The following is a 19,902-nucleotide window of genomic DNA, read 5'->3' on the forward strand; positions in this document are numbered from 1 at the left end:
TGCCCCTCCCCCATGTCCTGTGGTTTTTAGGACACACACACGATCTCATGGCTACAGCTATGCTGCCCCCAAGCCTTAGGCGACCATCCAGTCACCCAACAGATGTCCCCTCATCATCTCCCTCATGCCTCATGCAGTGCCAGGCACCAGCGGCACAATGGGGTCCCAGACGGACACACCTCTCCCTCGTGAAGGTTATATTCTGGTCTGTGTGGACAGTCAGTAAACAAGAAACACAAGCCAAAGGAGACAAGGTCATTTCCTACAGTAAGGGTAGCCACAGGACCATTAGGCTCCAGGAGGCCCTGGGGACATGGGTGGGCAGGGGCCGCTCTGAGGCCTGCACTATACCGGGAAGAGGGAGCCCCAAGCACAAAGTTTCTTAGATAAGAAGGTGTCTGGATTTGGAGGAGCAGCGAGGAAACCACTGGAGCTGGAGCGAGTGAAGGAGCAAGAGGGAGGGCGGGGGAGATGAGGGCAGAGAGCGCTGGGGGAGCACGCAGGGCCTCGCAGAGCCCGGGGCCCCGGATCTCATTCTGTGTGCAACAGGAAGCTGCCGGCGGGCTTTAAGCAGGGTTGACATGGTCTGCCTCATGTGGTAAGAATGTCTATTTAGCTGCTATGCAGAGCACAGAAGCAGGAAGGCCAAGATGGAGGGACTGCACAAGTCCAAGGTCATGTGGAGGAGGAGAGAAGTGGGCAGAATTGAGATCTCTTTCGTGGATCTCAGTAGATGTGTATGCTCAGGATCTCCTGAGTATGGTCAAGCCCCCAAGTCTCATTTGAAAGTCAGTTCAGCTTGGTTCTTACCATAAGTGTGTGTCAGGATTACCTGGGGTTGTAGCCAAATGCAGAGTCCTGGACCCCACCCTCAGAGAGTCTGATTTGTCAGTTTCTGACACCCACCTAAATCTGGCTCAAGGAAAACAAAAAAGGAAAGAAGAAACTTATTGACGTGATCAAAAAATCAATGTCACCTTCAGGAATGGCTGTATCTAGGTGCTCAAACTATGTCATCATGAATCTCTCCAACTCTTGGCTCTGCTCTCCCACGTGTGGAATTCCCTCTAGACAGGCAAGGTTGCCATTCAGCAGATCCCAGTTCACATCCTACGAGTTTAGCAATTTTTGTGAAAATAGAGGGAAATGTCTGAGGGCTGACTCACTGGAGCAACTTGAGTTACAAGCTGACCCAGCTGCTGCACCAGGAAGGAAATCTGGGCCTTGGGAGAAAAAGGAGGAATGGATATTGAGGGAGATGCTGCTTGCAGTAAACCTGGTGGGGGCCAGGAATCTACATTTCAAGGCCCCCCAAACCCTCACAACTTAACCCCAGGAGATCGAGGGCCGTGCTCCCAGACTCAGTCGATAAGCAGGCAGGCTGGGTCCTGACCGAATCTCACCTCCACCCTCATCTCCCTGCCTGACCCAGCCTCTCTCTGAGTGTCAGCTCATACCAGCCCTGGAGGATGGCTAAGAGGCAGAGAGGAGCCTGGTAGAGGGCACTCCCCGTGTGACCCGCGGAGACGGAGGCCCCTCTCTGAGCTTCACTTGTCCTTCCCTGTAAAATGGGGGCAGCGTGAGGCGAGGACCTGGTGCCACGGCGCACCTAGCCAGGTGCCTCCCTCTTCAACGGGCCTGCTCCTTCGCCGGCAGGGGGCGACTGCGCCACCTTGCTGAAGAACATCGGGGCGCTGCCGGTGGAGATGGCCCGCATGTACTTCGCAGAGACGGTGCTGGCGCTCGAGTACCTGCACAACTACGGCATCGTGCACCGCGACCTCAAGCCCGACAAGTGAGCTTCCCCGTCCCTCCGCCCTGCCCCGCGGGAGGCCCCAGCAGGGAAGGGCCGGGAGTGTCCCGGATGGGCCTCGCTTCTGAGCTCCCGGCCTTGTCTGCAGCCTCCTCATCACCTCCATGGGGCATATCAAGCTCACGGATTTCGGCCTCTCCAAGATGGGGCTCATGAGCCTCACCACCAACCTGTACGAAGGCCACATCGAGAAGGACGCCCGGGAGTTCCTGGACAAACAGGTGTGTGTGCGGGCGCGGGGGTCACCGCGGGTGGAGTGACCCGGCCGGACCGCGGGCCCAGGGCCTGATGGGGGGCGCGGCTCCCCCTCGAGGCCCTCCTGCAGCCAGGGCGCGGGCTGACGGCCTGCCCCCAGGTGTGTGGGACCCCAGAGTACATCGCGCCCGAGGTCATCCTGCGCCAGGGCTACGGCAAGCCGGTGGACTGGTGGGCCATGGGCATCATTCTCTATGAGTTCCTGGTGGGCTGCGTGCCCTTCTTCGGAGACACGCCCGAAGAGCTGTTTGGACAGGTCATCAGTGGTGCGTGCCTCCGCAGTGGGCAGGCGGGGGGCCTGGGGACACGGGCAGGCCCAGGGCCCCGTGGACTCCAAAAGCGACCCCCAGCCCCCCCTCTCTCTGCAGACGACATCCTGTGGCCCGAGGGGGAGGAGGCCCTGCCCACGGACGCGCAGCTCCTGATATCCAGCCTCCTGCAGACCAACCCCCTAGTCCGGCTCGGGGCAGGTAAGGGGGCTGCTGCTCAGAGAAGCTGAGGGCTGGCGACCCGTCGTCAGGGAACGGGGGGTGGCCCTGGGGTGGAAGACAGGGGTGGGGCTCTGGGCTGCGGGGCTGGCCATCAGCTGTGGCTGCAATTCCCTGCCCGCGCCCCGGTCCCTTCCTCCCCAGGCGGTGCCTTTGAGGTGAAGCAGCACAGTTTCTTTCGAGATCTGGACTGGACGGGGCTGCTGAGGCAGAAGGCCGAGTTCATCCCCCACCTGGAGTCCGAGGACGACACCAGCTACTTCGACAGTGAGCGAGGCAGGGGGCGGGATCCGGGGAGAAGGGACTCAGCTGCAGAGGAGACCAGCGTCCCAGACTTCGGGGTTGCGGGGCGGCGGGGCAGGGGTGCTGAGAGTGGGGGGCGTGGCCTGGTGTAGGGGCGGGGCTCGGTCCGAGAACTCTGTAAGAAGCGAGGCGGGGTAGGGGCGGGGCCTGGACAGGGCTGACTCCTAAAGCTGGGCGGGGCCTAGGCTAGGGGCCAGTGCTGGGACCCGGAGCGAGGTGAGGGGGCGGGCTGGCCGAGACGAGCCAGGTGGAGGGCGCCCCGGGCGGGGTTGGGGGTGAGGCCTCCTTGGAGGCGTGGGGGGGGGGGCGGGGGGGGATTGGTCCCAGCCAGGGGGCGGGGCCTGAATCAGATCCCACACAGGGGCTGGGGCGTGGCTCCCGCAGGGCGTGATCCGAGGTGCGGACCCTGCTCGCGGTCACGGCCCCCGCCCTCCGCAGCCCGTTCAGACAGGTATCACCACGTGAACTCCTACGATGAAGATGACACGACGGAGGAGGAGCCTGTGGAGATCCGCCAGTTCTCCTCCTGCTCCCCGCGCTTCAGCAAGGTGGGCCGAGGCCGGGCCAGGGGCCAGGGGCGAGGCGAGGCCGGGGGCGGGACCTGGGCGGGGCCGGGCTGAGGAGGCTGCGGGAGCAGGGTACCCCTCCCAAGGTCTCAGTCTGAGGGATCGGGGATCTGGGAGTGATGGGGCCTGGGGGCAGGCAGCATGCGGGTCTTGGGACAGGCCTTTGGCATTATGTGGAATCTAACCAGAACCTGGTCAGTTGTGGAAACGAGGGGCCACAGTGGGGCGGGGCTAGGTCAGACGGGGCGGGGTCAGGACCTGGGGATGGAGAGGATGACCGGCTGGGGCGGGGCAAGGTCTTGCTTTGAGGAGCAGCATTTAGGGGTGCAGGGCCCAGCCTGGGCGAGGGTGCGCATAACTAGGTGAGACCTGGGAAGATGGGGCGGAAGGAGAGCAGATTCTTCAGGGCATGGGCGGGGCAGGGCCTAACTGTGGGGTAGGGCCTGAGCTGAAGAATTGTAGTTGGTGGGGGGACAGTCCCGAATTGGGCGGGGTCCGGCCTTGGGAGGGCGGAGCGTGGCTTGGGCTAGTCCAGTAGCGGGAAGCCGATTGGCGCGGGAGCGAAGGCGGGACCTGGGGGCCTGACTTGTCTCCCACCACCCCCCGACCCGCGTTTGCAGGTGTATAGCAGTATGGAGCAGCTGTCGCAGCACGAGCCCAAGACCCCCGTGGCGGCAGCGGGGGCCAGCAAGCGGGAGCCGAGCGCCAAGGGCCCAGAGGAGAAGGTGGCCGGCAAGCGGGAGGGCCTGGGCGGCCTGACCCTCCGAGAGAAGACCTGGAGAGGGGGTTCCCCCGAGATGTGAGCAGGGGCAGGTCTGGGTTCGGGGGCGGGGCCCAAAGGGGCGTGTCTCCTATGACCACGCCCCCTTCGCTCAGTAAGCGCTTCTCGGCGTCGGAGGCCACCTTCCTGGAGGGGGAGGCCAGTCCGCCATTGGGCGCGCGCCGCCGATTCTCTGCGCTGCTGGAGCCCAGCCGGTTCAGCGCCCCCCAAGAGGACGAGGATGAGGCCCGGCTGCGCAGGCCTCCCCGGCCCACCTCTGACCCCCCGGGCTCGCTGGATGCACGGGCCCCCAAAGAGACAGCTCAAGAGGATGGCACCCCCAGCGCCGGGGACCCTGAGGCCAGTGAGTGCCCCCTGCTGCCGCCTTCCCCAATTCCCTTGCGGCCATATATTAAGCATTCAATGACCCTGGTACTGTTTATGCAAGATCTCATGTACACACCCCAACCTGGGATTCTCATCAACATGAGGAACACCCCGTATTCCACGCTCAGTCAGTCAAATATATTTGAACACTTATCTGTATCAGGAGCTGTGGTGGATGCATATGTCACCTGCTGTCATGAAATTCACGTTCCAGGAAGGGAGAGAAGTGGGAAAAGCATTCCAGGCAAAGGGAACAGCATGCAGGAAGTCCGTGGCCTTGGACTGACCCCTAACTCCTCTGCTCTGTTGCAGCTGATCGCTCACGCCCAGGCGACATCTGCCCACCATCGAAGGATGGAGACACCTCAGGCCCTCGGGCCACCAATGACCTGGTTCTGCGCCGAGCACGGCATCAACAGCTGTCAGGGGAGCCTGCGGTAGAGAAGAGACCTTCTCGAACCGGGGGCAAAGTCATCAAGTCAGCCTCTGCCACTGCCTTGTCTGTCATGATTCCTGCAGGTGATCAGGGCCCCACCTGGCGGGGGGAAGAGCTGCCCTCATTTGTGCCAGAACTTGGCCAATGAAAACACTGTATTTTGGCCATGGGCTGTGATTGGCTCTGGGACGAACCAATGAGAGCCCTGGGACTTTGTTTGACTTGAGAGGAGGGAGAAACAGAGGCTGGAGAGCTGTCCCGTGGGCCCTGACTCTGACCGTGGTTCTGTGTCTGCAGTGGAGCCCCATGGAAGCTCACCCCTGGCTAGCCCCATGTCCCCACGATCTCTCTCCTCCAACCCGTCCTCACGGGACTCCTCACCCAGCCGAGACTACTCGCCGGCTGTCAGTGGGCTCCGCTCCCCCATTACCATCCAACGCTCTGGCAAGAAGTATGGCTTCACACTGCGTGCCATCCGCGTCTACATGGGTGACTCAGACGTCTACAGTGTCCAACACATTGTCTGGGTGAGCACTCACAGGTGGGGTCTGGGTCCCAGGGTGGGGTAGGAGGGAGAGAAGTCCCCCCAGGGATGAGGGACAGCTCAACCTCTGGAGCCAGGAAGCCTGGAGGAATCTCCTCTGTGACCCGCGCTGTCACTGCCCTCTCTGAGCCTGTTTCTTCATTTGTAAAATGGGGAGAATAATTGCTATTTCATAAGGTGTTAGGATTACTGTGCGTGCAGACCTAGGTGTCTGGCACATAAGCGTAGGGAGCTTTCCTTGTCACCAATCCTGTTAACCGTACCCCGGTGGTGTGCCTTGTCCCCAGCACGTGGAGGAGGGGGGCCCAGCCCAGGAGGCGGGGCTCTGTGCCGGGGACCTCATCACCCACGTGAACGGGGAGCCCGTGCATGGCATGGTGCATCCTGAGGTGGTTGAACTGATCCTTAAGGTGAGTGCAGAGGAGGGAGCATACTGGAGGGTTGGTAGGGAGATCCTGGGGAGCTGGGCCTGCCTGAGCAGCCTCCAGCAGAGTGTTTCCCCTCCTTCTTCCCCCAGAGTGGCAACAAGGTAGCAGTGACCACAACTCCCTTCGAAAATACCTCCATCCGCATCGGCCCTGCAAGGCGCAGCAGCTATAAGGGCAAAATGGCTCGGAGGAACAAGCGGCCCTCTGCCAAGGAGGGCCAGGAGAGGTGGGTGGGGCCAAATGCGGCGGGCGGGGCTATAAACAGCAGGCCCTGGGAACACGCGTGGTTTTTCTGAAAAGTGGGCGGGGCTACGGTGGGAGGGTTACAGGTGAGGACAGGAGAAGGGAAGTGCTCCGAATGAAGAGCAAACTCAAGAGGACAGAAGGAGAAGCGGGAGCTGGGAAAGGAAGCTGCGCCAGGCTCCCAGGTCGGGAGAAAAGCATTGTGGGAGTGTCCTGGGCAGGTGGTCAGGGCCAGCAGATGTGGACTGGAGAGGGCGCCGTCCAGAGATGGACCTACCTTGGGATGCCCGTATGTAGAAGACTGAGAGGGGCAAGGAGAAGGGATTTCTATGTGGAATGAGCTTTCCAGGCGAGACTGGGCTGCCTGAAATAATTTCTTCGCGCATAGGTAGGAGGAGCTAGGAGAGGTGGGTGGGGCCAAGAGAGTGTTCTGTTTTGATCACTGATTTTGTCGTGGACAAGGAAGGGGGATTTGAGTGAGAGGACCCAAAGAGCTGAGTTAAGAGAATTTCTTCCCGCCCTGAGAGGTGGGTTTAGCTGGAGGGGGTGGGGCTATGCAGGTGGGCGGGGCCAGAAAAGGTCGGTTCTGTTTTGCAGGGTGTTTCTAGCTTGGACGGGGAGTGGCCAGAAAGGAATGGGTGGGGCCTGAGGTGGGAGGAGCCAAGCGGACGGAGCTAAGGGAAGTTCTTTCCGCTTTGATAGGTGGGTTGGCGCCGCAGAGGGAGGGGCCAGGCGGGGTGGGCGGTCCCAGGGGCTGGGGTGCGGCCGTGATTTGGGACGACCCGGGAGTTCTGGAGTCGGTCGGGTCAACGGTAGGGGGCCCCTCCTTGTTCCCTAGCAAGAAGCGCAGCTCCCTCTTCCGCAAGATCACGAAGCAGTCGAACCTGCTGCACACTAGCCGCTCGCTGTCGTCGCTCAACCGCTCGCTGTCGTCCAGCGACAGCCTCCCGGGCTCGCCCACGCACGGGCTGCCCGCACGCTCGCCCACCCACAGCTACCGCTCCACGCCTGACTCCGCCTACCTAGGTAGGCTCGGCGCCTGCGCGGGGCTAGGCGGGGCTTGGCCTGGGCGGGGGCGTGGCCCTGGTGGGGCGTGGGCGGGGCCTGGCTGGGGGCGGGGCCTGGACCGGGGCTGTGCCTGCCACGCGCTACAGCCTCCCTCGCCCACTTCTGGCAGGCGCCTCGTCCCAGAGCAGCTCGCCGGCCTCGAGCACGCCCAACTCGCCGGCGTCGTCGGCGTCGCACCACATCCGGCCCAGTACGCTGCACGGCCTGTCTCCCAAGCTGCACCGCCAGTACCGCTCTGCGCGCTGCAAGTCGGCGGGAAACATCCCACTGTCGCCGCTGGCGCACACGCCGTCCCCGACGCAGGCCTCGCCGCCGCCGCTGCCGGGCCACACGGTGGGCAGCTCGCACACCACGCAGAGCTTCCCGGCCAAGCTGCACTCGTCGCCGCCGGTGGTGCGCCCGCGCCCCAAGAGCGCCGAGCCCCCGCGCTCGCCGCTCCTCAAACGCGTGCAGTCGGCCGAGAAGCTGGGGGCCTCTCTGGGCGCTGACAAGAAGGGCGCGCTGCGCAAACACAGCCTCGAGGTGGGCCACCCGGATTTCCGCAAGGACTTCCACGGCGAGCTGGCGCTGCACAGCCTCGCCGAGTCGGACGGCGAGACCCCCGCCGTTGAGGGTCCTGGCGTGCCCCGGCAGGTCGCGGTCCGCCGCCTGGGCCGCCAGGAGTCGCCCCTGAGCCTGGGCGCGGACCCGCTGCTGCCCGAGGGCGCCCCCAGGCCGCCGGCGTCGAGTAAAGAGAAGGAGTCCCCCGGCGGCGCCGAAGCCTGCACCCTGCCCCGCGTCACGACCCCCGGAGGCCGGACCCTGGAGAGGGACGCCAGCGGCACCCGACACCAGAGCGTGCAGACGGAGGACGGCGTGAGCGGGGCGGCCAGGGCCGTGGCCAAGGCGGCGCTGAGCCCGGTGCAGGAACACGAGACGGGCCGGCGCAGCAGCTCGGGCGAGGCAGGCACGCCCCCGGTGCCTATTGTCGTAGAGCCCGTGCGGCCCGGGGCCAAGGCCCAGGCCCCCCAGCCTCCAGGCTCGGACTCCAAGGGGCTGCAGGAATCCATGCCCTCGGTGCCTCTGGCGCCTGAAGCCCCCCGGGGCCGGGAGCGCTGGGTGCTGGAGGTGGTGGAGGAGCGGACCACACTGAGCGGACCTCGCTCCAAGCCCGCCTCCCCCAAGCTCTCCCCGGACCCCCAGCCCCCCTCCCCAGCCCCGACGAAGGGTGCACCCAGCAGCCCCAGCAGCGCAGCGCCCCCAGCGCCGCCTGCTTCCCTCCTGGTCCCGGCCACCAAGCCTGAGGCGGGGCTCACCTCCCGGTGCCCTGCTGAAGCTGTGCCCCCAGCAGGCCTGACCAAAAAAGGGGCGCCCTGCTCCACATCCCCGGGCCCATAGCCTAGGGGGCTGCGGGCCCTGCGCTGTACAGCCGCCTGTATACATATGTACACATATAAATAAAGTGCGTCCGTGCTGCGTGAGCTTTCTGGGGCTGCCCCTCCTCCCCTGGCAGGCCAGACATCATGTTCGAGGGCCCTGCCTGGGTGCTTGCTGACGGGCAGAACTCCAGGACTGTGACCACAGAGAGGGGAAGTGAGACCGGGGTGCACCCTTCTTTGTCGTCCCACTTTGGGTCCCATCTGTGCACCAGTTGTCCTCAGACCCTCAGCCACTGCAGTGCCGTTCTGAAAGAAGAGTTAGCAGCCTCACCCACCAATTTCCTTTTATTTCTCAGCAGTGCTGAGCCAGGTGTTATGACACCCATTTTGCAGATGAAGAGACTGAGGCACAGAGAGGTTAAGGCACTTAATTAAAGCCACACAATTAGGAAGGGACTAAACTGGCTCCTGAGCCTTACCTCTCAGATGCCCTGCGGGGCCTCTCTGGAGAGAAGGCCCTGCTCTCATGGCCCACAGGGCTCCCAGGCCTTCACCAGAGGCTGGAAGGCCTTCCAGAGGGCCGGCAGCTGGGAACACAGTGTGCCCCCGCCTCGGTGCTCCTCTGCGGAGTTCCGATTCATGTCCCCGACACAGGCCCAGGGCCCTTCTGGGGCTACACACCACTTGGAGTGGTCGTCTTGGTTACTGAAGGCTGGCCCACTTGGCCCGGGGAAGGCTATCTCAGTCACATCCAGCACATGCCGGAGCCCAGTGCAGTTGGAGCGGAGCACGCCAGCAGAATGTGGCCAGAACTGGACCTGCAGGTTGCTGCCGAGGGCTTCTGCCAACCAGCCAGAGTAGAGGTCTGTGGAGGATGGAAAGAGCACATGGGCAGGGACAGGGGCACTGCTGGGGCCCCAGGCCACATCCCCTCTCTGAGCTCAGTTTCCTCAGCTGTCAATTCCTGGGAACCGGGGGCTGACAACATGAAGACCAGCAGCCCTTACTAAACACTCTACGTGCACTGCTTCATTCACAGCCACTTTTTTGAGTAGAGGTTAGTATCCTCATTCTTCAGATGGGGATGCACCACACAGCCAGGAACCAATATCTGAATCCTGGTCTGTTGGTTGTCTTCCTCTCATTTGATTAGGGCTCTGAACGGGCCCCAGTGCCTCTCCCTGACCTGCCCTCAGCCATGGACACAGCGGACACCCCCTCTGCAGAGAAGTTCACCAACCCTCAACCGCAGGGCTCACCATCTCCAAAGTTTCTGGATTTGACAAAGCTCTGGAAGGTGGCCCCTGCCTTTGATGTGAGTGTTACACTGCTGTTCCAGGGTTTGCTGCGAACATGGAGGCCCTTGGCTACCTTCACCAGGTCGGGGAGCCTCTGGGCAATGTCCCCTTCCAGCTTGTAGTCGTACACCAGGGGAAAAGTGTAGTTCAGCTGTCTGCCTGGAGGGCAAGGAGAGGAAAAATGAGGAACCGTTCCACTCCCCGGCCTGGGAATCAAGAACTCGCCCTGCCTCCCTGTCCCCACTCACTGATATCCTTGAACTGGCCGAAGGGAAAAGACACGCAGAGCAGGGTCTGCCCGTAGGGGCGGGCAGTAGGTGGCCAGCTGTATGCAGCAGAGGCGGCAGGTGGAGGGAAGCGTGGAACGCTGTGGACCAGCCAGAAACCTCCATCTCGGTCGAGGAGCAGCACCCCTGAGCCAGAAGATGGGGATCAGAGGGACTGCTCAAGGCCTCCCAACAAACCGTGCAACCAGGAACACCTCAGTTTGCAGGGGGCTGGAGAGGGCGTGGGCAGTGTCGAGACCACTGCTGAGCCATTTCCACAGCCATCAATTCTCACAGTCCAGGGGAAGGAATGTCAGTGTCAGAGGGGGAAACAGATGCCCAGGGTCTGACACAGCATCCCACATCCCCGGCCCGGCAGGTCAGGGACTAGCTGGGGAAAAGGCAGAGGGAAGCCAGAGCCCTTCCCAGCCCCAAGTCTGGGCCTCACCCTTCGTGTGCCCCCGACTGGAGGAGTCCCGAGCCCGGCTGGATTGAGGGGGCTGGTCATTGTAGAGTAGGAAGGCGAGCTGGGGGAGACGGACGGGACAAGGTGAAGATCCCCCCAGGCCGGGCCCTCCCTAGAGTGCCACCCCGGGTTGGGCCTGGCGCCCCTTCACCTGGCTGGCGTTGCTCCGGTACAGCGGCAGCAGGCTGCGGCCCACGGCCCCCGCCGAGCTGTTGATGAAGTCCGCGCCTTCGCGCCAGCCCCTTGAGTCCCCATCCATGTATTTGTACCGCAGCCCCCGCGGCAGCTTGTAGACGACGAACCTGGAGGTTGCGGAATGGACAGAATGGAGGAAGGGCAAGATAAGGGATTCCAGGCTTCGCCGGGAGCGCAGCAATCTCCAGTCCGGCCCCGGGGGGATGGTCGGCGCCCGCGCACTCACCAGTCCACCGGCTGCCCCGAGTCCCCATAGCAGGTCAGTGTCCCCACAGGGACCCACAGCAGCGCGGCCAGAACCAGCGGGCTCAGCGCGGCCATGGGGCTAGGCTACAGGAATCTGCGCGGGACCACGGGTCGCCGGGTCACGAGCTGGGCCGGCCCGGCCCCAGTGACTTTCACTTCCCCAAACCCTCCAGGGAACCGGGCCGGGACTTCAAGAGGATGGAAACTCCGCCCTCGAGAGAAGCAGAAATTTGAGAAGGCGGCCTCGGGTCTCCGGGGGCGGGGCTTCCTCTCGGGCTCGGACCCGCCAGCGCCGGGTCGCCTCCTGCATCCCCCGGCCTCCACCCTAGACAGACCCCACTCTCTGGCCCCGCCTCCTTTCGGTGGGGCGTCTTGGGGAGGGCGTCCCGACTCCGCCTCCGCCCCTGGCCAATCACAGCTCACGTCCCTGCGCTAGGCCCCGCCTCCGCCTCGTTCCGTTTTGGCTGAATGCCAGCCCTCGCTCCGCCTCCGGACTCCGGTCCTCCACCTGCTTCTGGGTCACAGCAAATTCGGGTTATTTCCCTTCCTGCCTTACAGCCAGCTCTGGTGACACCAGCTCTCTCAAGGGTCGCTTGTGATTCTGACTCTCTCCCTTTTCATTCTGCATGTTTTCCCAGGGTCCTCCTGAGCTAGCCAAGAGATTGCTTGGGATCATGACAAGACAAAGGGTGTAGGACTCTGGGGCCAGGCTGAGGGCTCTAAAATGGAGAGAAATGGTCCCTATGAATGTCCCTGGGGTTGTAGGCGAGGAAGACAATTCCTCTACCTTCTAGGGCCTTCTGGTTGGTCTAAGAATTAAATTGACATGAGACAGAATAACAGGAGAAAATCTAACAAAGCTTTATAACGTGTATACATGGGAGAGACCCAGGAAAACAGAGCAACTCGCCAGAATGGCCAAAGATGCCACCTTAAATACCATCTTCAGCTAAAGACAAAAGGAGGGTGTGTGCGGTGGGGGTTGGGGCTTCAAAGGGGAGGAAGGCAGTTCACATGGAGATGGAAAAGCAAATGTTTGGTAAACAGAACTTTGATCAGAGTGGGCTCAGCGAGGATGCTCACAGTCTAGGGTACCCAGTTATCTGTGGTGACGGGCTGTCCCGGGGACAGGCCTCCCATCTTAAATCCTTTTAGGCAGTTATAGGGGGGAGGTCAAAGTTTCTTTCAGAGTCTTTTGTCCGTAACCAGAAAGAGACATTTTGGGCTGGCCAATTCTCATCCCCCACAGGTTCAAGGCAGGAAACAAGGACGATGCAGCCTGATCTTGGGGGGGGGGGGGGCGGAGAGGGTGGCAAGGTTTGCAATGCCCAAGGGGGGTCACTGAGGTTTAGGAGATGAGGGTGTGAGGGTGTGTATGGCTCCCCAATATCACTTCTGGGGGTACACCTTCCTCCCAATTTACACCACCCAAAACCCACAAAGTCAGGCCAACGCTGAAATTTCATCTGGGAGGAGCATTTTTACAGGACCCTTATAACCATTCGCAGCAGATGCCAGCCACTGTGCCAAGCTTCAGAAGTCACGGTGCGAAGCCCCCTCCTAGACCCAGGGTCTCTGGGAAGCCTCACCCCACACGCCCTCCCGCTGTCCCAGGCCGCCTGTGAGCTGGTTTAAGGGTCCAGCTCTCTGAGGGTCTCTCTGTCCAACATGTCAGAGTGTCCATCCGAGTCCGTTTACTTGGAGGTCTGTCTCCCTGGGTCTGCGTGACCATCGGACGTCTCCGTGTGGCTCCCTGTGGCTGAGGAAATGTGTGGGAACTTCTGTTGGAGGCTCCCCTAGGTCTGTCTGGGGGCCAGCCTTGATTTCAGTGGATCTGTGGGGCTGCGAGTCTGGGCGAGGGTCCAGCACAGGGAAAAACCCCCTGCGTGGATCCACTCTTGTTCCATCCTCAGTCCCCGGGAAAGTCCAAGTGCCAGGCTCAAAGGTGACGCTTCATGTGCAAGGCCAGATGATCGGAGCGCGAAAAAGCTCGGGGGCAGAGCTGGCAGCGGAAGGGGCGCTGTCCGGTGTGCTTCCGGTAGTGGCGGGTCAGCTCGTCAGAGCGCGCGAACCTCCACCCGCAGCCGTCCCACGTGCAGGCGTATGGCTTCTCCCCTGGGGACCGAGGAAGCCGTGAACGCCCCTGTCCGCCCCACTCCTCCCCTCGGCTCCATCCCCCTATCTGGCTGCACTCCTTTGCTCCGCCTTGGCTGGGACCAGGGTGGGGCAAGTGAGGCGGCTAGGACACAAAATTTAAGGAGGCGCTCACTCCCAGGGGAGGGTCCTGAATCTGCACCCAGGTCCTGCTCTGCGACCCCCCATCCTTCTCCTGTACCTGCATCTGGAGCCACGATCGTTCTCATTTCCTGGGCCCAAGTGGCCTCCCCTACCCCACTCGCCCCACTTCCTGTGCCCTGGTACCCTGCCCCTGCGTCCTAAAGACGTCCCACCCTCGTCCTTTGACCCTGCCCCGTGTCCCAGCCCCTCCCTTGAACCAGGGGACCCTCCAGCTGCTGCCCAATCCTGGCCCTGGCCTTGAGCCTCGAAATACATCTGGCGTCCTAGGTCCCGTCCCCGGTGATTACGCTCTCCCTCGGCTACGCCTGGCTCCTTCCCCTGCGGCCCCGCACCGGTCTGTACACAGCGTCCCACCCTCTGGGCGGACCCCGAAGAGTAAGCCTCACCCCTCCTCCTCCCCGCCTCTATCCCACGGCCCCGCTCCTGTCTCTTTGGGCTCTTTGAGACCCGGCTTCTCCTCCTATGCCCACCCTCCTCCTCTGTTCCCCAGCTATTCCCCCTGCCCTCCAGGACCTGCCTCTACCTTTGGGCCCGGTCCTCTCCAACTGGGCCTGGGAAACTGACTCTGTCCCTGCCTGGCCTCCTGAGCCTCAGCCACGCCCCCTACAGCCTGGCCCCACCTCCAAGCCAAGCAGTCCACGCTTTATACTCCCGGCTACCGCCCCTGAGCCCCTAACTCCGCCCTCCGCTTGTCCCAAACCCAAACCCAGTGTCTTTGGCTCAGATCCTGGCATTCTAAGCTTGTCCCCTCCACACAGTCTCTCCTCCAGCCCCGCCCTCCTACGCCACCTGCCAGGCTTGCTGGTCCTCAGCCTGTCCCTGGCCCAGGACTTACCCGTCAGTTCCCCGAAACGCTCCCCAGGTTCTTCAGGTCCTCTCTCTGCACCCACCCCGTCCCGCACCGCAGCCTGTCCGGTGGCCCCGCTCCTGAGGTTCCAGGGCTGCTGCCGGCTCCCTCTGCCCGCCCCTTGCCCCGGGACTCTGCTGCAGCCCCACCCTTGGCTTCACGGGCCCGCCCCTTTGCCGCGTCTCCGCCTCTCGCCCCTCCTCTTGCTCCTGGTTTCCGCCTCCCGGGCCTCTCGCCGTGCTCAGACCCCGCCCCGCCGCCCCGCCGCCCCGCCCCGCGCCCTCACCGGTGTGCGTGCGCAGATGCGCCTTCAGGTGCGAGCTCTTGGTGTAGCTCTTGCCGCAGCCCGGGTACGTGCACGTGTGCGCCGCCTGCCTCTTGCGCGCCCACGAGCGCCGGCTGCGCTTGGATGGCGCTGCCTCCGGGGTGCTTCTCGGGTCTCCAGCGGTCCCCCCGAGTCCCGCACCCGCCGTCCCGGGTCCCAGACAACTCAGGAAGGAGGGGGGCGCGGCGGGGCCGGGCGCGGGCGCCGGGAGCCCGCGGAAGAGCTGGAAGTGCCCTTGGTACTGGGGCGCCGGGTACAGCGCGGGGTACCCGGGCAGCAGCCCGTACGGGGCCCCCGGCGCGGTCGGCACTGGAAGCTCGGTCCGCGGGAAGTAGCTGCCGGAGGAGCCCACCCCCGGCCCCGGGTACACCGGCTGCAGCGGCAGCCCCTTGGGTTCGGGGGCCGGGACCAGGGCTGGGCCCATGAAGGCGTCGGGGGCCGGGGCTCTCGGGGCCGGGCGTGCCCAGCCCGGGTGCTCCTCGGGACCCAAGAGCCCAGCCACCAGCCCCAGGCCACTTGCGTACGCCCCCAGAGTCTCCGGCGGCGGCGGCGGCGGGAATTGCGCCCCGAGGGTTTCCCCCGGTGCTGGAGCGCACGTTTGGGGCTCTGCGCACGGGAAGTTGTTGAGGAGGAGATCCAGGTCCCAGGCGGTGGCCGCGTCCCTCTCGTCGTCTTCGTCCTCTCCGCGCATGTCCTCCGACTCCGGCCTCACGTGGAGGGGCGGCCCGGTGGGGTCGGGGGGCCCTGGGCCCAAGTCCTGCACCTCCTCAGAGCGCCACCACTGCGGGAGGGAGCCGGTAGCGTGAGGCTTCAGTGAACAGCGGGGTACCTGCCTAGAGACGAGGGGGCCGGATGCCCTGCGGGGGGCAGGCTGGCCAGAGGCTCCGCAAAGGGGTCTTGTTTGCTTGTCTGTCGCGTCAGTCTGTCCCGCTCCCTCACACTGCCTCCCGCTCCAACCCCCCAGGACAGAGGGCGACTGGGTCTAGCTGGAGACAGGAGATAAGACTGACATTATCTGGAGCCACAGTCAAGCATGGGGGAAGGGGTGGCAGAGGCAAGAATGGAAGGCTGAAGGGACCCAGCCTTGCCTCAGTTTCCCCCCACAATCCCCCTCACCCCCAACAAGATGGATTCCCAAGATTAATTCTCGGATGTCCCTGAGACACATTTGCTGTTTCCCTCCGATATCCAGCATTGTCTCACTGAGCCTAGCCCCCCAAGGTGTTCGGCTCCCGGCCTCAGTTTTCTACGACACAGCAATAAGGTTTAGAGCAAGCTCAGACCCCTGGCCTGGCCTGAGGAGCGCCAGCCCTGGCCAGGTGTCTGGATTCCAGGGAAGGATGGAGCCCTGACCCCCAAGCTCTGTGACCACAGCCCAGGACCCCCGGCGGCCCACTCAGACCCTGCCGGGCCCCACCTTGAGGAAGTCCTCCTGTGTGTCCGGGAAGGGGCCCAGGGCGGTCAGCGTGCTGATGGAAGGCAGGGCGGTCTCAGCTGCAGCCATGGCTGGCTGGTGCCCACCACGGGCTTCAGGCCTCCTCTCCCTTGGCGGCCTCGTGGGCTCTGAGGCTCCAGTGGCCCCTTGGAGGGCTCCTCTCTGCCCTCAGCTGATTGGCTGCGGCCCCTGATAAGGGGCAGGCAAGGCGGGGGTCAGTGTTTCTGGGGAACAGACCTCGCCTCAGCCTGTTTGGGGCTGGGCCTTACAGACTGACCCGTGTGCAAGGCCAAGTCAGATGTTCAGGGGCTGGGGGCTCAGGTGTTGGGTAAAGTGAGGCACTGGGTCCCCCAAGAGGGAGAGTCCTGGGGTCCTGTTCTCAGTTACCTTCCTGGAGAAGGGGTGACAGGCAGAATGGGATTCTGGGAAGGGGCTTTGAGACCCCCTCTCCCCCGACGGGGGCCCTGCAGCCCTCCCCCTCCCCAATAAACAGCAGCAACCGTGCCGATGGCGGGACTTGGCATGAACTCCCTGCCAGGCCAAGCGTTATCAGACACCCCAGATGTCAGAGGCTGCTATCAGGTGGGGGCCCAGAACAGCCAAAGCTCTGTCTCCAGAGGGTGGGGGGCTGGGGCTTCACGTCAGCTGGGCTTGAAATTGCCTGGGTTTTGAGCTCCCAAGGTCTGAACCTGGAGTGGTGGGAGGGAGCCCTGCCAGTCAGCTGCCACTGTCTGCCCTGGGTCCTCCTGGGGGCACCACAGGGAGTGGGGCTGTGTGGAGGCTGAGGCTGGCACCCCTACAGCTGCTCCAGTACGATGGGGCTGGGGAGGGGAGTGACGCCCTCAGCTGGGTGGGATGGGCCGGTTGGATCAGGCCACAGGAAGTGCCTGACCTGCAGGAAACCCACACCGACCCCTGCGCTGGGCCTGGCTGCTGCCTGAGTTCTGCCCCACATTGGGGAGGGATCTGAGATTCTGCACCAGCGGTCTTCACTGTGGTGCCCTGGGAGCCCAGGATGAGGGACAGCATGGACACACATCACAGACACATAGTCCATAGTCACACACACAGTATGCAACTACAGAGCGACACCAATTCCTGGTCCCTCAGTCACACAGACCGTGTAGTGTCTGTACACATAATTGCATGTCTGCATCATATAGAATGTGCACAGACACACGATCATACACTACGTTGGTTCCACAGTGTTATAGGCACAGTCCCTCAGACACTGAATTCATCATCACACAGACAGTCACTGACACAATCACACACAGTCACCCACTCACACCCAGTCACACAACCACACAGACACACAGAGACTCCTGGATGTGTTGTCACAGGACTAGAGAAGATGCAGCCACCCAACCCCATCAAACACGGATGTAGCCTCAGACACAAAAGCGTAAAACATGGCTGCACACAACCGTTCATGAACACACAATGATGTGGTAATGTACACAGCTATACATCAGGCACAACCGCACACAGCACCCTATAAACTTACAGCCTTACATAGTCACGCCCCCTGTCACTGCCACAGTGTGTAATTATCTAGTTACACAGTTGCACAGCTACCAAGGCCCAACCGTAGGGGGTGCACCCGGTCAAATGCAGACAACCACGCCCCCATGGAGTGAAGCACCCTGACAGTGTAAGGCACACAACCTCGCCCAGACACAGACACACAAAGCTCGTGTGCCACAAATGCCTTACTCAAAAAGACGAACAATGATCATGTGCCACAAAGCGGGAGGGAGCAAAAACTGATGTAAAACTCAGCTCAATACACCCACTAGGATGGCTATAGTAAAAAAACAGGAAACAACAAGGGTTGGCAAGGACGTGGAGAAATTGGAACCTTGTACACTGCTGATGCGAATGTAAAATTGGGCAGCTACTATGAAAAAGTCTGACGATTTTACAAAAAGTTAAACATTCACAAACTTGAACAAGAGTTACCATATGCCCCAGCGATTTCACTCCTAGGTTTATACCCAGAAGAATTGAAAGCAGGGACTCGAACAAATGCTTGTACACCAATGTTCATAGCAGCATTAGTTACAATCGCCAAAAGGAGGAAACAACCCAGACGTCTATTAACAGATGAGCAGATAAATACAGTGTGGTCTATCCGTGCAGTGGAATATTGTCCAGCTATTAAAAGGAATGATGTTCTAATACATATTACAATGTGGATGAACCTTAAAAACATGCTGAGTGAGAAGAAGCCAGTAGGAAAGATCACATATTATATGATTCCATCTATGTGAAATGCCCAGAACAGGCGAATCCACACAGACACAAAGGTTGATGGTGGCCAGGGGCTGGGGAGGAGGGAATGGTGTGTGACTGCTCGTGGGGACAAGGTCTCCTTTTAGGGTAATGGAAATGTTCTGGAACTAGAGGGAGGTTGTGATTGCACAGCATTGTGAATGTCAATGCCATGAATTGTTTATTTATTTATTTACTTTTTGCTGAGGAAGACTGTTGCTGAGCTAACATCTGTGCCAATCTTCCTCTATTTTGTATGTGGGATGCGGCCGCAGCATGGCTTGATGAGCAGTACATAGATCCATGCCTGGGATCCGAACCCACGAACCCTCAGGCTGCTGAAGCAGAGCGCGCAAACTTAACCACTACACCACTGGGCTGGCCCCTGAATTGTTCACTTTGTTTCTTTATTTATTTAAAAATTGGCACCTGAGCTAACATCTGTTGCCAATCTTCCTCTTTCTTTTCTTCTTCTTCTTTTTCTCCCTAAAGCCACCCAGTACATAATTGTATATTCTAGCTGTAGGTCCTTCTGGTTGTGGCATGTGAGATGCCGCCTCAGCGTGGCCTGATGAGCCGTGCCACGTCTGTGCCCAGGATCCAAACTGGCAAAACCCTGGGCCACCAAAGCAGAGCGCATGAACTTAACCACTCAGCCACAGGGCCAGCCCCTGAATGGTTCACTTTAAATGGTTCACTTTATGTTATGTGAATTTCCCTTCAACAAAACAAAATGGCGGGAGTTAGAGAGGTTTCCTAGAGAGGAGAGCAGAGTCTGTCTTAGGGAGAGATCTTCTGGTTAAGGATGAGGCATGAAACAGGCATGTCTGGCTCTGAAAGGTGAGGCAAGAGGATTAGGGTCTAGAGAGAGAGGGCATTTGGCTGGGAGATAAGGCCCCTGGGAGCCTGTAGCCAGGAGGATGATGGACTTCCCAGGGCATCAAGGCCCGAGCCTCCATTTGGGTTTCCTAGTGTGTATGCTGTCCTCACCCTGCGACACTCCCTGAGCATCAGAGAACTCCAACCAGCTCCAGGGCAGGGGAGAGAGCTTTGGGGAAAGGAAGGGGCAAAAGAGAGAGGGGCCAGTGGCTCCAGGAGGGGAGGTGTCCAGAAGAACAAGAGCTATGCAGACTCCCAGACATTGCAGGGCGGTGACAGACTCCCTACTGTGTGAGGAGGAGGGTTCACACCATTTTATTTGGATAATAAGGTCAAGAGAGGCTCGGAAAGTGGAAGCATCTAGGGACACCCAGGTCCCAGGTATTTGGGGACGTGTAGGCTAGTGATCACATTCAGACACAACCCCACAGTGACTCCCATCACACTCAGAGACGATGTGTGAGGCAGAGCACGCTACACACACAGCCACCCAGAGTGGGGAGAGGTGTTCCCGGGTGGGCAGGCAAGGGCCTGTCCTGGGAATCAAGAGGTCTGGATCTCGTTCTGGTCCCTGCTCTACACCTGGCCTGCTGTGACCTAAAGCAAAACCGGCCTTCTTTCTCGGCCTTACTTTCTCCAACTGGGAAATGGGCGGGTCATGGTAGATGTGTGATTTCCAGATACAGAGATGGTCAAGCGTGATGCACCCAGATTCAAATGCACA

At 61.3% G+C, this 19,902-nt stretch overlaps 3 protein-coding genes across 5 annotated transcripts in view; 1 reads left to right on the plus strand and 2 right to left on the minus strand.

Annotated features, from left to right (window-relative positions):
* MAST1 (microtubule associated serine/threonine kinase 1) overlaps window positions 1-8,957 on the plus strand; it is a 27,189-nt gene extending 18,232 nt beyond the window's left edge. For both annotated transcript variants that reach the window (XM_070492174.1, XM_044751856.2), the window contains 14 exons: window positions 1,657-1,795; window positions 1,902-2,034; window positions 2,169-2,334; window positions 2,437-2,538; window positions 2,701-2,823; window positions 3,298-3,407; window positions 4,046-4,224; window positions 4,302-4,549; window positions 4,885-5,091; window positions 5,306-5,535; window positions 5,840-5,962; window positions 6,070-6,206; window positions 7,062-7,249; window positions 7,401-8,957. In XM_070492174.1, the coding sequence (XP_070348275.1) occupies window positions 1,657-1,795; window positions 1,902-2,034; window positions 2,169-2,334; window positions 2,437-2,538; window positions 2,701-2,823; window positions 3,298-3,407; window positions 4,046-4,224; window positions 4,302-4,549; window positions 4,885-5,091; window positions 5,306-5,535; window positions 5,840-5,962; window positions 6,070-6,206; window positions 7,062-7,249; window positions 7,401-8,668 (3,353 nt within the window). In that variant the 3' untranslated portion in view covers window positions 8,669-8,957. The remainder of the gene's footprint in view (window positions 1-1,656; window positions 1,796-1,901; window positions 2,035-2,168; window positions 2,335-2,436; window positions 2,539-2,700; window positions 2,824-3,297; window positions 3,408-4,045; window positions 4,225-4,301; window positions 4,550-4,884; window positions 5,092-5,305; window positions 5,536-5,839; window positions 5,963-6,069; window positions 6,207-7,061; window positions 7,250-7,400) is intronic.
* A 12-nt stretch (window positions 8,958-8,969) lies between these two features.
* DNASE2 (deoxyribonuclease 2, lysosomal) lies at window positions 8,970-11,572 on the minus strand. Its single transcript, XM_014861738.3, has 6 exons — window positions 11,101-11,572; window positions 10,831-10,981; window positions 10,662-10,740; window positions 10,196-10,360; window positions 9,909-10,106; window positions 8,970-9,514 (listed from the first exon to the last, which is right to left on the minus strand). The coding sequence occupies exons 1-6, from the start codon at window positions 11,193-11,195 to the stop codon at window positions 9,174-9,176; spliced, it is 1,029 nt and encodes a 342-aa protein (XP_014717224.1). The 5' UTR covers window positions 11,196-11,572; the 3' UTR covers window positions 8,970-9,173.
* A 393-nt stretch (window positions 11,573-11,965) lies between these two features.
* Window positions 11,966-16,188, minus strand: KLF1 (KLF transcription factor 1). Of its 2 annotated transcripts, XM_014861737.3 has the most exons (3): window positions 16,008-16,188; window positions 14,552-15,371; window positions 11,966-13,235 (listed from the first exon to the last, which is right to left on the minus strand). In XM_014861737.3, the coding sequence occupies exons 1-3, from the start codon at window positions 16,092-16,094 to the stop codon at window positions 13,060-13,062; spliced, it is 1,083 nt and encodes a 360-aa protein (XP_014717223.1). In that variant the 5' UTR covers window positions 16,095-16,188; the 3' UTR covers window positions 11,966-13,059. The 2 variants fall into 2 exon arrangements, 1 of the variants encoding a protein (XP_014717223.1); XR_011496205.1 differs by lacking the exons at window positions 14,552-15,371; window positions 16,008-16,188 and adding an exon at window positions 13,942-14,022 and having other exon boundaries at window positions 13,097-13,235.
* Between the last annotated feature and the right edge of the window lie 3,714 nt (window positions 16,189-19,902).

This window comes from Equus asinus, chromosome 20, assembly GCF_041296235.1.
Source record: "Equus asinus isolate D_3611 breed Donkey chromosome 20, EquAss-T2T_v2, whole genome shotgun sequence".
Lineage (NCBI taxonomy): Eukaryota > Metazoa > Chordata > Mammalia > Perissodactyla > Equidae > Equus > Equus asinus.